Genomic DNA, 16,654 nt, shown 5'->3' with positions numbered 1-16,654 from the left:
GTAAACCTAATTGCCCTTCTGGGACATTAATAAAGACCTTGAACCTTGAGACAGACAGACAGACAGACAGACAGACAGACAGACAGACAGACAGACAGACAGACAGACAGACTATACCAAGGTGTGCATGGCATAGCTCCATAGATGGACCGATATATGGACAGACAATAAGCACTTTTAAGGCATTGGAAAAGTGTCCTACAAATGTAATCCGTTATTGCATTCTTCATCCTCTGTCACTATCAAATGATGGATGTCAGTGAGAGCAGCCGTCATCACAAGAGAGCTCTGGCTCATCAAGACAACACCAGTTGACTAATCAGTGCTCTCTCATTTGGAATGTTGTTGGGAGGACTCATAATGAAATATGAAACTGTAATTTCTATTAAAATGCAATTACTGCACACATTAATCAGCGCCTTTGAAACATGCATTGCCGGAACAGAGAGACAGCACACAGAGGGAGAGAGAGAGAGACAGAGAGACAGAGAGATAGAGCTCATCTGTTTGAGTGGGTGATAATCACCTGCAATGAAATTACAGTCACACTCTAAACATGCCACCCATGACACTCTTCAAACAAACCGTGCTATAGACTTTCTCTGATAACACTGGAGGTCTTTGGGTTTCTCTGCTTTTATCCCATTTGCTGTATTATTTTCCTCTCTCTCCTTCTCCCTCTCTCTCTCTCTCTCTCTCTCTCATATAAGCAATCTACTGTTTTTTTTCTTTCTTTTTACTAATTGAGAGTAGCCAATTATTAATAACCCTTATTCTCTCCAATTTAGTCATTATATCAATTAATTCCTCCCCACACTAATTTCTTTGTTTTGTCACTGGTACTCTACTGACTGACTCACCTGCCAGTGAGGAGCCCCCACCAGCAGGACGCGGCGCCTCCGCTCCACTCCTCCCACCCAACACTCCCTGCTGACAGGTGTCACCCCAGCCCGTAAGAGTATGTGCAATGACAAATATCATACCTCCCCCGTCCGGCTTCCCTCCCCCGAACACGGGCCAACTGTGTTCATATAGCCACCCAACAAGCTCACAATGCGACACATTGTGAGCTTGTAGATCTGCTATTTTCAAAAGATTTGTATACATTTGAAAACTTGAAATGGGACATTCTGCACAATGAGTACTTTTACTCGTTACATTTTGATACCAATACTTTTGTACTTTTACTCACGGAAATGTTGAATTCTGGATTTTTACTTGTAACAGCGTATTTCTACATTGCAGTATTGATACTTTTACTTAAGTAAAACATTTTAGTACTTTTTCCACCACTGCTTTCATGTTTACTACCAACTATATGCTGGAGGATCTTTACAGTACTATGGATACCATATAACGTACCCACGCATCTTCCTATAGAACATGGTCACATGGATTGATAGCTCATCCATGTAGCACAGCACTGCTATGAATGGAAACATCCACCCATTTATTTCAATGGGTTTTCTATACATTTTCTTCATCAGTTCCTTCTCGATCTTGGACTATCTCTCTCTATCTTACCCCTTTCATTTATTTTTCTTCTATCTCTGTATGTCTCTTCTCCCTTTCTCTCCGTCCGTTCATCTTCTGTGGGCAAAATCATAATTCTCTTCACACCCCGTGACCGTGGCAGAGGGCTGCTTTGTATTCCCGCCGAGGGTCTCGGTGAGAGGACAGTGTTTACTCGCCACAGAGCCTTGACCTCTTCATAACTACAGCCAGCCCCCCGCTCCACCCTTCTCCGCCCCAGACCCCCACCCCAGCTCCTTATCAGGTTCTGAGCAGGCATTGGAACAGACGGTCCCGCCTGCAGCGGTGACCTGTGTGGCTTTTTTTTATATTTTTATCAAACCTTCCTCAGCCCAGGAGATTAGTGCTCTGCCTCTCTTCAAAGGCAATGGAGCTCGCACGCATGCTCCTACTACATATCGTGCTTCTGTGCATGCACTCATACACACACACACACACACACACACATATACACGTTAATGCACACATGCACGCACACACACACACGTTAATGCACACATGCACATGCACACAGACACGCACACGCACACGCACACGCACACACACACACACACACACACACCCCGGCTCGCAGCAATTTACTCAGGCGTTGCCCTGTATGCCCCGATATGTTACTTCACAGAAGTCGCCGTCTCGCTGGCGCCAAAACAACCGGCGCATTGACCTCCCTCTCAAATAGGCAGTGACTTGTTCTATCGATCGACGGAACTACGGCAGCCCAAGAGAATGAATACTCAAGCCCACCAAACTGGGCAGAGTCCCAACTACAAAAGGACACAAATACAAGGACACAATACTGAACAGCAGCTCGCTGACTGCAAAACAACCTAGGGGAAGGGCTTCTTTTTGCACAGAAGCCTGTTTGGGTGGTAAAACAGTGTAAACAATGGCTCAGGTGATAAGAAAGGGGTTTGTGTATAGTGCCTGTGTAAGTGTGCATCTGTGTGAGCGTGTTGGCTGATTTATACCTGGTTGTGCATCATGGCGCACACCGAAAATCTACAAGCTCACGAAGCGTCGTGGGGGCGTGTACGTGCACATGTACGTGTCCGTGGCATGCATGCATGTATGCACAGCACACGTATGTGTGAGTGTGCGTGCGTATGTGTGTGTGTGTGGTTTGAGGTGTTGTAAATGTAGGAACAGGGCCTCATGCCTGGAGAAGCCACACAGAAATGTAATGCCGTGCAATCCTTTGTAAGCAACTGTAAAGGCACTCAGAGGCAGTGGAGAAGAAAACACAAGGGGAATAGAGAGAGAGAGAGACATGGAGAGAAAGAGAGGGGGAGGCAGAAGAAGACAGAGAGAAGCAAAGAGAGAGAGAGGGAACTCTTTCACTCCATTACTTATTTGTAATGTTAAACTCTTCAAAATGTGTATTTTTTATTCATAGCATCGTATGGTTTTCTCTTGCAGTTTTCAAAGCAAAATGTAATCGAGTAAAGGGGGTTCTTTGTATTCAGAAATCAGGGAAAGGGGGTACTGGAGCCAAGCTTGTAGATCTGCTACTTTCGGTACTTTTGACCAAAAATGGTGCGTGTGCGTGTGTGTGTGTGTGTGTGTGTGTGTGTGTGTTCGTCCATCCTTCCGTGAGTGTATCAAAGTTTGTGTGTGCATGACACACGCATATTATCCTACTGTACAGTATGTCTCTGCATAATATATAATCAGGAAAATGAATGGTTCTAGATTGAGTGAATTACACCACTGAGCCATGGCAGTAGACAGTAAAATCCTGTGACTGTGTAAGAAGCGGACCTGCTGTAAAGGGACCCATACAGTATAAGCATCCTCAGTGTTAATTTAACTCATTGTAAAAATGGACACTACTAATTAACACTACAGATTTAACTGTGCTCTCCTGGGGTTTATCACATCACTGCCTAGCTTCCCTCTCTAGTCATTGTCTCATGGAAGCACTTACACTAAACCCCCAGCATGAGGGGAACATTAGGAGTTTTGGTGTAGACAGAAACAAGCGGTCCAAGTACAGAGCCAACTGCATTTAACCAATTCAATCCGGGAACACATCTACAAATGTCTTCTGAATCCTAACAGTTCTGAAAAACGTATGTTGCTATATCACTGGTGCTCAAACCTTTTCATGTCAAGGACCCTCAAAATTATATGTATTTGGCCGTGGACCCCCATCTGAAAACATTTTGTTCCAGGGACCCCCAGAAGCAAAGATTTGATTTAAAAATCTTTGATGGAAAAAATATATATTCAAAGATTTGCACACATTTTCAAGATTATATTAAAAAAAAAAGCAGATCTACAAGCTCATAGCGTGGCACAGATATCTGCTATTTTTGAATAGCCAAAGTATAAAATGATGGTTAAAGTGGTTACACAGATGCATTCCCGAGGGTTTCAAGTCATACTGTGTAATTCTTTAAATAAAACAAAAGGTTATTTTTGATATAATCTTTCACTGGTATCTTTTTCACAACAATCATTCCAATTTTTTTTTACATTACATTCACCAACGGTGGAGGAAACCACGCACCAACTACTACAGCATTCCTTTTTCAGTGGTACTTCCATATCGCCAAACACTGTAACATAGCTACAGTACAAGGGCTGTCGTCAAAACAGACAAATACAATGAATGTTACAAAGTATGACTATAAGTGGTTAAAAGTTAACAAGTGGACAAATCGAGCATGGCGATACTTCAGTCAGCCACATCCAACAGTCAGGCTGTCCCCCACGCACCTTACCCTCAAATAACATTCGCTAACAAGCTAACACATGCGCCCTGACGGTTCATCGTAGCCCACTTCATCACACGCTCAGCATAGTTCACAACACCTCTATGCAGCTTGTCAGTTATCAAACTCCACCCACAACTACAGCAGGTCAGGATGTTGTTGTTGTTGTATGGAGTTCTGTGGATTGTATAATATTATATCTGTGTGTGTTTGTGTGTATCCTAAGTTATTCTGCCTCAGTCACACAGCCAAATCATTCCAATAAATGCTTTATCTTGACTTAAGTGTTTGACTGAATTAAAACAGCCTCCTTGAGGAGGAATCAGTATGCACACACACAAGCGCGCGCGCGCGCACACACACACACACACACACACACACACACACACACACACACACACACACACACACACACACACACACACACACACACACACACACACACACACACACACACACACACACACACACACACACACACACACACACACACACACACACCATATCAATACAGGGAGTTACTGAGCATAATGGGACAGCCATGATTCATTGAGTTCAGTCAAGGCAAGACTGCTGAGTTTGACATGTTTCTTTGTTGAAGCATAAAAAGGCTCCATCAACGATTGAAGTCAGAAAAGAGACACCCCGTGTTTAAACACTTCCTTTATCTATTAATTTAATTAGTGGGGAGAACACGTTAATTAAAATCACTACAACTACTAATACTGTGATGTAGTACGGTAAATGTGCCAGATTCAGCTAGAAGTTATTCTCATTTGTTGTCCCTAACACTCATAGTTTACATTTATCTGTAATTTTCCCACTGATTGCCCAATTTCGATAAAGATATAGCCATGGTGTGATAATACGCAACGGCTCGATATGGGAGTGTGTTGTTTTCCGATGAAAACTTTCAAAAAAATCCCCCAAAAGTTTGGATGGTCAAATAAGTAGTGGAGTAGTCTTTTTAAAGGTCTTTCAGCCTTTCAGTGCTCGTGAGCTGCTTATGGAGAGAGATAAGCAGCTCAGGAGACCGCATGTTGCGGAACTTCGAGTCAACTATGTGTTCACAGATGATTTTGACTGCTAATCTTTTGTTACAGAAGAATATACAGATAGGAGGCTGAGAGAGACACAGACAGACAGTTTAAGAGGCAGTAAGACTATTGGACTACATGGATATTCGTAAATGTGAGGCAGCTCACAAGATGCTGGGATCTTTAAAAGAAATCCCACTTAAGACAGACAGACAGACACAAACCGGGAAGAGAGAGCATTGGATCCAGTGGAAAACAGAAAGAGAGAAAGAGTGAGAGAGAGTGAACAAGAACATGGAGTAGAAAAAAGTCTTGAAGAAAATGGCTTCGCATGGCTGCAATAGCTGGCATCCGACACAGGCATTTCTCAAAGCTGTCCTGAGAGTCCTCAGCGGCGGGACTCATCTGTCGTTGAGAGAGAGATGGGGAGAGAGAGAGAGAGAGAGAGAGAGAGAGAGAGAGAGAAAAGAGGCCTGTCCTGGCCTGGCCTTGCACTCAGACCAGTTGAAGTGAAGCACATCAGCGACACTGCTGCTTCTCGGGGGCGAAATGAAGCGATCACTCACTGCGATGAGCAAGCGGAAATACAGACGCTCCTCAGACAGGCAGACTCACAGGAGTGTTCTTAATCTTTCTATCACTCTTTATCTTCTGCACGCTGTTGCTTTCTCTCTTGACCTTGTTTGATGTGAAGTAAAAATCTAAGAAAATCGGGTTGGATGCCTGAATTCAAAGCCTTTTTTTCCAAGGGGAAGGCTTGACATTGGCATTGCTTTAATCATTAAATCAGAGTGAATGGACTTTTAACTTTTCATTTTTGCACGGCCATGTCAATCAAAAGACACAGGCATGCTGCATCACTAAAACATGTCTTCATACAGTTGAGGCTTCATAGAAACTATTATTTAGACTGCCAACAAGACCGTCTGCCATGTTGATACTGAGGCTGACTTATATACAGTAGCTGAAAAGTTGTCTTCCTGATCTCTGGTACTTATATAAAGTATATTAAAAAAAAGGTGCCTCAACAGTTCCCACCTGCCCTGCTTAAGCAAAATATTGAACTCCTTACTGCTTCAGGTTGAAACATACCTTGCTAAAGTGTTTTGAATGTGTTTGGGAAAGTGTGAGGATGAGGGATATATAGGCTATAGGCAAAGACAATCTGATGAGCAGGTTGGTATAGTTTCCTCTGCTGTCAGTGAGTGAACGATTGAATGTAATGCACATTGTAAAGCGATTTGGATAAAGGCGATATAGATTATAGCGTCTTCATTCCGTTTGGTAAATGCAGACCATTTACCAAATGAAAGATGAGGAGAAAAAGATGACATGACTAATAACTGGCTGCACATATGGAGAACACTCTCTAAATCAATATGGATCTCATGTAATTAACTCATCCGCATCATCAAAGCTATGATCGCTGTTATGAAACGAGTCAGTATGTTACACAAAGCTCATTCTCAATGCTTGGCTTAGTCATATATCCATAAGTTATCCCTTCTAATAAAGATAGATTGCGATCTAAAGATCGAGAGATAATCAGAGAGAAAGACCAGAAAGGGATGAGAGAGAGAGAATGAGAGAGAGAGAGTGACGAGATGAAAGAGATATTGGAAAATGAGCCCTGTACAAACATATCTGACGCATCTATTCTCTTTCTCCATTGAAAGAGGATTAATGTGTTCTCCATAATCTTCAACACACAGATGACACTTGGAGCTCTGTGTTGATACCAAGTCTCTGCATACAGTCGAAATCATCAAATGTCAGCCATCGCTGAGGGCTTTTATCCTCCAGCTGTACACATGGTTGACAGGCAGCCATGAGGGAGACGGATGGGAGAGAATGGCTTATCGAGCTTTTCGGAACTGACGTCAAAGGGAGGGCTCATCTCCAAACGTTTCCACCGCAGAGAGAGGCAATGGAAGCAGCTGTTACTGAACAAGAGAGACTGGCAGCGCAAGCAGAGAAGCCTGACTACATGTGTGGTATTGAATCATGTGTAGAAGGTTGAGGGACATGGTGGGGGGCATGGTGATAGGGGCCTCCTACATTCCCTCTCATTGGCTCCAACCACTGCCAATCTAACTTTTTTGGTGTTATCCTTTTAGACATAGTGTTTGACTGTACCCGTGCTGTTTTTTACATTTCTGTCTAATACAATTTTCAATCAATCAATCAGTGTGGTTAGACCTTGGTCAGAGCAGGAGCACCTGACAGACTGAAGACTAGTTTTGTTTCCCAGTGAAGGACACAGAGTTTTAGTTTTTTTTTTCCTGAAGTGCATTTTTGCTAACAAATGCCCTGGCCACTTACCAGTGGGGACTGCAGCAACCTTGTGTTTGTGTCTGTCACTACACCTTCAAATTAAGCTCTCATACTGTACACAGCCCTAGCCTGTTACACTCCGTTTAACCACTTGAACCCTAGCTTCCCTATTCTTGGGCGAACATAAATAGCCAATCTACATGTACACATGGTGACAGGCAGCCATGAGGGTGATGGAAGGGAAAGAATGGCTTATCAGCTTTTCGGGAACTGATGTCAAAGGTAGATATTTGTATATTGTCCTATTTCCGTGAAGAGATGTGGCGTAGAGGGAAATAAACAAGCAGAACAAGTATAGAGCCCTGGGGAACCCTGGTCAACTAAGAATAGCATAGGGTAGGGGTCTTCAACGTTTTTCAGGCCAAGGACCCCTTAGCTGAGACGGAGATGAAGCAGGGACCCCCACTACATATTGAATAAAATTGTATCGCTGAACATTTTTTTCTTTTTTTTATTCTAATAATTTTTATCCCACGATTTTGTAACCCATATTTTTTCACCCAGTGCCAATTGCCTATGTAATCCTGGGCGAACATTTTCTTACATTTAATTCCATTACACATTATATTTTCTATTAATATGTTGGATTCATTTAACCACTTAAACCCTCAATACTAAGTAAACTTGATCACTGGCTCTGTACTTGGCCTGCTCTTTTTTTCCCTCTACACCAAACCTCTTCACCAAAATACACAATTTATAAGCTCACAACACACAGTGATGCACGTTGTGAGCTTATAAAGCGTCTTTCGGACAGATTAGGGATACTCTTATGTTATTAACTCTCTCAGTGCCAATGAAATAAAAAAATATGTTCAAACTGTGCCAGCAACTTCTTTTTTTTTCAAAGTAAAAAAAAGTGCTTAGGAAGCGAGATACAGCCTTTTTCAGTTATAAGTTAATTAAAGCGTGGATGGAGCTGCAAATCTTCAGATAATGATATTTTTGGTTCTGATCATTTAAAAAAATAATTAAAAAAATAAACTCGGGATTTTTCGTTCTGGCACTGAGGGCATTCAGAAAAAACTCGGGATAACTCGGGGCTTGGCACTGAGAGAGTTAATATATAAAAAGATTTGGTGGCCTCCTGCAGTAACTCTGAGGACCCCCTTGGGGTCCCGGACTCCCTGTTGAAGACCCATGGCATAGGGTTTAAGTGTTTAAATGGAGGACAAACCAGCATCTTAAAAACCTCAGCATGAGGGGTGACGCTCGGTCAATGTGAAAGATTTACCACACTGATACAGTACAATCTCCTTTGTGACCACACGCGCACACATGCGCGCACACACACACACACACACACACACATACACACACACACACGCACGCACACACACGCACACACAGTTTTTATTACCCACCCCCCTAGCCTGTGTGCGGAGCTGTAATCAATAGCAAGTCGCCCCGGTGTGGACAGTAACTCTTTATTGGGTGACACTCCATTCCTTTCAGGTGCTCATCACGTCGGGATCTGCAGGTCCTTTGCCCCGACTGGGGACATCAATATACCCCTTCAGAGTGGCGGTAATTATGGCCCCTTAGTTTTGATATAAGTTAACTGCTGTCCCGGGGGCAGTGGCACCCCACACCACACGTCTGTGAGGGGCGGACAGTGCTCAAACTAAAAGCTCATAGACATGCACGGAATCGCAGGAACCGAGCACAGCCATAAACACACGCACACACACGCGCGCGCGCACACGCCAGCCTTACCGCTTTCATCCACACCAGTGCTCTCTAGATGGATGAAGAGTGTGATAATGGTTGAAATGAAGAAGAGCATCATTGGAGTCCATCCTCTACTCTGACAGTTGTGAATTAAAGCTCCTTGTGGTGCTGAATCACACAGAGGAGCTGTGGTGAACGGAATACATGAGGCATGGAGGGAACAGTGCAGAGGGAAAATGCACCTTCTTCCCCACACGCACACACACACACACACACACACACACACACACACACACACACACACACACACACACACACACACACACACACACACACACACACACACACACACACACACACACACACACACACACACACACACACACAAACTCGCACACGCACACAAAGGTCTTGTTCTCGTTTAGTCTGTACAATTGGCTTGAAAGACGTTTTTAGGGCACGGAAAATGTTTCACGTCATCTAACACAGTTTCATCATTGAGAAGGCAGTCCTTTGAACTTTTGAAAAACAAGATTTAGTTAAAGACATAGTTATGAATGGCTTTCAGAGTGATTCACTGTTACTCAAAAGGCTACACGACACTGGTAATGCTTTGGCGCAATGTATACCAATGAAACGGTGTGAGGCAGGGAGGCAAATTATTAACTGGGATAATAATGTGAATAGGTATATATCTGTACGTGGGTCACAATAGGATAAAATGGCAAATTGTTATTGGTTATGGCTGTTGGCAAAACATGCCTCAAAATGCTGTGGAATGACATGATCGTCTGACCCTTTTCCTAGATACTTTTGTTACAAGCTGGCAACCCATTGAGCATGGGATATGGCATGAAGACAAAACTCCAAATCCAGTGTTGAACCAATATTTTAAATTTGTGATGTACGCCTTGGTTAGCTGTGCCACCAGAATGCCCCACTTTTACCATAAACCCAACAGAGCTATGACAATTTTCTATTTGTGTACAGTGTATATACATTGTCCACTGGAGGATTTGCGATCTGCCTTCTCTTATATTCTGCTTTGCTTATCAAAACAAAGGCTGACACTTGGTGAGAATGACTGCCCGAACGACCATCCAATTAACACTTCTGCTAATCTCACGTTAGGCTACTGTTGACAGCCCCCTAATGAAACACATTGTTTCTGTTACCTCAATCCCGCTAATCAGAACCATGACAGATCTGTTAACTCCCAAGGCTTTGTTCACTAATAATGTGCAGGAAGTGTGGCCGTCTTTTCCCGCAGGTCTAAATATGAGGTTATCTTTTTTGTGTTTTGCCAGTCCTCATTTAAAACCCTCCAGAGGCGCTTGAGCACCCACTTCAAAGTGTACGCTAGAGCAAACTATACAAAATGACGCAAGCTATAAATGGGGTGTAAAGAGAGAGAGGGGAAGGGGGGGTTGTAAAGAGAGGGGGGGGGGCGGAGAGGAAAAAAAACAGATAGAAAAAGAGATTAATAAACCAAAAGAATGAGGGAGTCAAGGAAAAGAGGGATAGCAGAAACAAGGAAGAGGTTCGCGATAATTGTGGAAGGTGCTGATTAGTCCACTAGCAGATTAGCCAGGCGCTAATGACAATGCTTTTAAAAGCATCTTGCTTTCCCTCGGGGTACATGAACACCATAAACAAACTTTAACAGCTAAATCAGTGTCGAAAGCTACTTCATTGCGGCACTTCTCCATTCTCCCCCCTCCTTGCATCTTCCCTCTAATATGGATGCCTCCCACTTGACGACATAACCAACTTGTCAATTAGCAGCCTGTTTGTACAAGCAGTTTACTGCCTCCAAATCACCGGGGGTGCGGCTAACTGAGACAGTGTGGTGCACCGAAGTCTAGAGGCGATGACTAGGGAGCCTGATAAAGATGACGTGTGTGTGTGTGTGTGTGTGTGTGTGTGTGTGTGTGTGTGTGTGTGTGTGTGTGTGTGTGTGTGTGTGTGTGTGTGTGTGTGTGTGTGTGTGTGTGTGTGTGTCTAAGAGAGCAAGGCAGATAAAGACTCAGACGAAGTGTGTGCAAGGCTGCTGCAAGGACTGCATATTTGTCCACAGGAGAAGTATAATGTATCATTGAGTATGTGTCAGAGTGTGCGTGCGTCCGTGGTGTGTGCCTACGTGTGTGTACGTTTATTGAATGTGTATGTGTGAGGAAGAGCTAAAGTTACACTAGCTGTGTCTGTGGAGAGGCTCAGGTCTTTCTTTCCACTCCCAATTTAGTCGTTATGCCAATTCTCAATTTCCCCACGTAGTCCCACTCCCTGTCACTATACTAACCCCCACTGGTTGGTCTGGGGGCGGGGTGTAGACAACCACACGTCTCGCCTGATGCATATGGAGTCGCCAGCCACTTCTTTTAACCTGACAGCGAGGAGTTTCACTGGGAGGACACACAACGCATGCAGAAAAAAAAAACACTATTCTTTCCAGTTTCGCTCCCTGCTGAACAGGCACTCCAATCAACCCTCCGTGGAGGACTTGAACCCCATTCTCTATGGTGGTGGATAGGAACTTTACGCCACCTGAATTGCCTATGACTCAGTTTGTTTACACGCTTAGTTAGTTTAGTTAATTAGTTTTAATCCACCGACAGAAGACCAGGCAAAGAAAAGAAAACCAGCTGATTCCAGAGAGAGAGAGGGAGAGAAAGTAAAAAAAAGAAGAAGAAACGAGAATTACACAAACGAAGGCACATCTGATAATAAGACAGTGGGCAACATAGATCGAATGAGAAACAAGATGAGGATCACAACTCAGTTTTAAATGCTTCAAATTGTATTTACGGCAAACAGCAGCAGATATGACGTTTCGACCCTTGCGGTATTTTTCAAGTATGAAAAAGACCCATACTTGAAAAAGACTGCAGGGGTCGAAATGTCGTATCTGCTGATGTTTGCCGTAAATAAAAATTGGAGCATTTTAGATTGAGTAGTTGATCTTGTTTTTCATGATTCTGTTTTTGCAGTTTGGCTCAGCACCAAGAAACGGTTTTGTCTTCGAATAGATCGAATGAGCCCAACAGCCACCCGGTGGAATGCGTCGCACTCCAAGAAGTGAAAGGAAAAGTGTCAGACAGAGACAGAGAGAACGAGACAGGAGCCATCTGTCTGTGCACACGTCACTCACCATCGGTAGAGCAGCCGGTGGATCCGTCGCTGGAGCAGTAACGCATCTCGATCCGCTGCCTGCCCACCTCCAGCAGGTTGGGATCCGGCACGCGGGCCTTGCACGTGTAGCGGAAGCGTTGCTCGTAGTGGCCGCCGTTGTCCGAGATGTTGACGGGGGTCCACGGTGTCCAGGGCGTGGTCTTCTTCAGGTCCGGGCAGGGCAGCGTGTTGCAGGACTGGTACTCCTGTTGGATGACACTAAAAGTATCAATACTGCAATGTAGAAGTACTCTGTTACAAGTAAAAGTCCGGAATTCAACATTTTGTTGAGTAAAAGTACAAAGGTATTGGTATCAAAATGTACTTAAAGTACCAAAAGTAAAAGTACTAAAATGTTTGAAAATAGCAGATGTGCAAGCTCGCATCGCGACGCGTTGTGAGCTTGTATATCTGCTATTTTCAAATAGCCTAGGTATAAAATAGGGCTAAAGTGCTTAATGTATATTTTATAATGTAATCATTTATATCTGCAAAGTAACTAGTAGGCCTAACTAATGTTTTCAAATCATTGTAGTGGAGTACAATATTTGCCTCTGAGATGTAATGGAGTAGAAGTAAAAGTATTGAAAATTGGAAATACTCCAGTAAAGTAAAAGTACCTCAAAATTGTACTTAAGTACAATACTTGAGTAAATGTACTTAGTTACTTTACACCACTGGTGGATACACTTCAAGGTGATTCTGTCTGTTTCGCAACATAGCAGCTGGTTTTACTACAGTAGGTAAAATGAGATAATAGCACATAATTATGGCCATGATAAATTACGGCCATGATTAAAGCTGGAGAACAATCCAGTCTGGGATATTCCCATAGCTAGACCATGACTGCTGAAACCATTTTTATTATATGAGAAATCATATATTATATCCAGTCTCCTGCACGTATACCCGATTCCATTTCTGTCTGCTTGGCGTTCCTACAAGTGCTAGTCCCAGGCCTGCCTGTCATCGTGTCTCTATCCTCTGCACGCCTCTCCTCCTCTCCTCCTCTCCCCCTGACCTGTTTTCCCTGCCTGACACGGTCTGCCATGTTGCTGGCAGCATGCACCGAATGGGATATATTCCCATTAGGCCACTTTCTGAACATGGCAAGAGGCGAGCAAGTCAGGCAGAAAAGGTCATTGATCAAGTTTAATTTATAACCAAGGGTGAAGGAGGGAGGAATGGAGGGTTGAAGAGAGCACAAGAGGAAGGAAGGGAGGAAGACAGGTGTGTGCAACAGCACAGGAGACAGGGGAAAAGATGAGAGCTACAGTAGTAGGTGCTGAGGGCAAGGGACTTGCACGCTTTTACGCCCGGCTTAACCCACCTTGTCGAACCACAAATAGCTAAAATAGGCAACCAACAAGCTCACAACACGTCACATGTTATTGTCTCCACCAGGCCGAAGGAGTGCACACACACTCCCTGGATGCCAGAGCATTCTCTGCCCCAAACCTTTCAGATCGGCCTGTTATAGCGCCTGTTACATTGCTCCTACAGATTTTGTCCAAACATCACGCAAATTGGTACACAGTATCTCTATAGTCATGTGATCAAGACGGATCTGTCCGATATTGCATCCTGATAGGCTAAGATTGGCTTCCAAAGTTTGCAGGATTGGTCCGTTTTGAACAAAATGCCTCAAATCATGAACGCAGCGTGTGATTGCCCTGAAACTTTACACACACATTTCCACTAGGTTGAGGAAGAAATGCCACCCTTTTCACATTGGCCTGTTATAGCGCCACCAGCAGGCACATTCTTGCTAAACACACTTTTTTTATATTACCCCTAAAGATTTTGTCCAAACATCACGAAAATCGGTACACAGTAGTCAGTACTATAGTCATGTGATCACCCTGATTGGCGAATTCCGAACATTGCTGGCCCAAAATAACCTACCTGTGCTCCGAGGAGCACTTTTTCATTATTAGCAAAAGAATAATAATAAATACAAAATAAAAACAAAAACATGGGTTCCGTTATTTTTGCCAAGCAAGTGTCCTTTGTCCTTCAGTGTTTTTTTGGGGTGCATGGTGCTGTATAGCACCATTTGTTTTGTGTATGTGTGTGTGTGTGTGTGTGTGTGTGTGTGTGTGTGTGTGTGTGTGTGTGTGTGTGTGTGTGTGTGTGTGTGTGTGTGTGCGTAGCCCCAGGCTCCACTGTCCTTATAGGCACATCTCATCTTGCAGAGTCATAAGTATAGGCTATAGAGAGGAAGCTATAGGCTTTGCCTCTGCTCCCCGTATTGAATCAGCAGCTTTATGACTGTAGCGCGAGGCCATATTTTGATGATACACCAAGAGATGTGAGATATATAATAGGAGGGTAATGGCTCGTTTGGCTCCATTTCTGCCAAAGCTAAATAAATAAGGAGGTGGGTTGCAGCGATACGTCTGGAGTTAAATGACACTGTAATTCACCAGGGGGGAAGGTGAGATGGCTGCCATTCATCTCACCACTTGTTTATTTATGCTGAATAGGCGTTGAGTGACTGCCAGACCTTGACAAAATAAGATAAGACTTCCCGTCGTGCATCCATCAGCTTGTCACACGGAACTGGCTGTCAGGTCAGCCAAGGCAACGGCGAGCATCCACATTATGTACCGCTCTATTTTTCACCATCGCGGTTTCTCTCCGTTATCTATCTTCATATTTCCTATTTCCTTCACCCTTATCTTGCTAACTGTATAACTCTCCTCATGACACCTCTCTCCCCCTCTCTCTCTCTCTCTCTCTCTCTCCCTTCCTTTATATCTCTTAATCGCTTCCTCTCTCTTCCTCGCTCTCGGTCTCTTTCTCCCTCCTTTATTCTGAATCTGATTTCTCACTATTTCTTTCACCTTTATCTTTGTCCCCACAACTCTCTCTTTCTCTCTCTCTCCAAATCTCAGTACATCCTCTTTCTTTTGTCTCTCTGGTCTACAGTATCTATCCTTCCTCCATCTCTCACTGTATCACATCCCTTTCTCTCCCTGTCTTCCATTCCATGCCTCCCCCACCCCAGGGGTGCCAAGGTTAAAAACACTGGGAGGATTCAGATTGTGTTACAGGCTGTGATGAATGAGAGTGTCATCTCCGCTGCTGTTCCGGCCGCACTCCGTCTAGCTTGGTAATCATCACCGCACATTAATATTTAACACTGTCGAGCATCGGGCGGGCCCCCAGTCGGTGATAATCAGCCAATAAAAAGAAAGCGGACCGGCTCAGCCAGTCGTCGCTTGCGGTCATGAAAAAACACCCAAAACAACGCCCAGCGTGCCTGGGTGTGAAACAGGAAACAATCAGGGTGTGGTTGTTTGCCCTGGGAGTTGTTGTTGGTGGCCAAACATGATGAATATTTAACGAGAGCTGTCTAGTAAGTCTGGTTGCGCTTGACGCTCTCTGAGGATTAGCTTCCGTGCAGAGGGCTAAAGAGATAATTGCAAGGGTTTCAAAGCTAAACCTCGCTCAAGGTCTCCAGTGCAGCATGCTACCCACATGCACCCTGCTACCACAACGGTACACACTGCATGGCGATTTGCAAATGCCTAATAAGGTTTTCACATTGATTGAGTGGACTTCTAAGCTCTCGTAGGCAATTTTTATATAGCCACTATGTCGGTAGAATGGACCTACAGTATGTCTTTGCCTGGGATATGGTCCCATGTCGCTCAACATCGTGAAAATCAGCTATTTTCCTTGAGCGACAAGGTCGCACTACTTAGTAAAAATTAAGCAGCTGTCCTCTGTATACTGAAGACCCCATAAAACAAATATTGTAGATGGATGATTCAAAAGCCCTTTAAAAGTCAAGGAGAACCACATAGACAGCGACAGGGCTTTATCCTTTGCATTGGAAACAGTTCCCTGAACTTTGGAGTGGCCATTTTGATAACAGGTTTTGAATTATGCATTAGAAATGGACCAGGGTGTGTGTGAAATAAACATCAATAAAGCTGCCCCATAAACTGGAAATGAATAAATCCATAACCCCATTATACTCACACACAAACATGCACATGCACACGCACACACACACACACACACACACACACACACACACACACACACACACACACACACACACACACATCCAAGTGAGTTCCACTGTGTGAATAGGCCTTCATACACAGTCGTGCGCTAGCCATTGTAAACGTGCCCGTCTGAATATGCTTACTGGAATAAACTGGAATAAACTTTGAATCACCTCAA

The 16,654-nt window shown here is 43.9% G+C and overlaps 1 protein-coding gene across 2 annotated transcripts in view; it reads right to left on the bottom strand.

The window, feature by feature from the left end:
- sema5a (sema domain, seven thrombospondin repeats (type 1 and type 1-like), transmembrane domain (TM) and short cytoplasmic domain, (semaphorin) 5A) overlaps positions 1-16,654 on the bottom strand; it is a 162,190-nt gene that overhangs the window by 16,682 nt on the left and 128,854 nt on the right. For both annotated transcript variants that reach the window (XM_084048370.1, XM_084048369.1), the window contains one exon: positions 12,438-12,663. In XM_084048370.1, the coding sequence (XP_083904496.1) occupies positions 12,438-12,663 (226 nt within the window). The remainder of the gene's footprint in view (positions 1-12,437; positions 12,664-16,654) is intronic.

This window comes from Gymnoscopelus microlampas (assembly GCF_963454915.1).
Source record: "Gymnoscopelus microlampas genome assembly, chromosome: 22".
In the NCBI taxonomy this organism is placed as follows: domain Eukaryota; kingdom Metazoa; phylum Chordata; class Actinopteri; order Myctophiformes; family Myctophidae; genus Gymnoscopelus; species Gymnoscopelus microlampas.
Note: the sequence above shows the minus strand (reverse complement) of the source record. Positions and strands in the feature narration are given on the sequence as shown.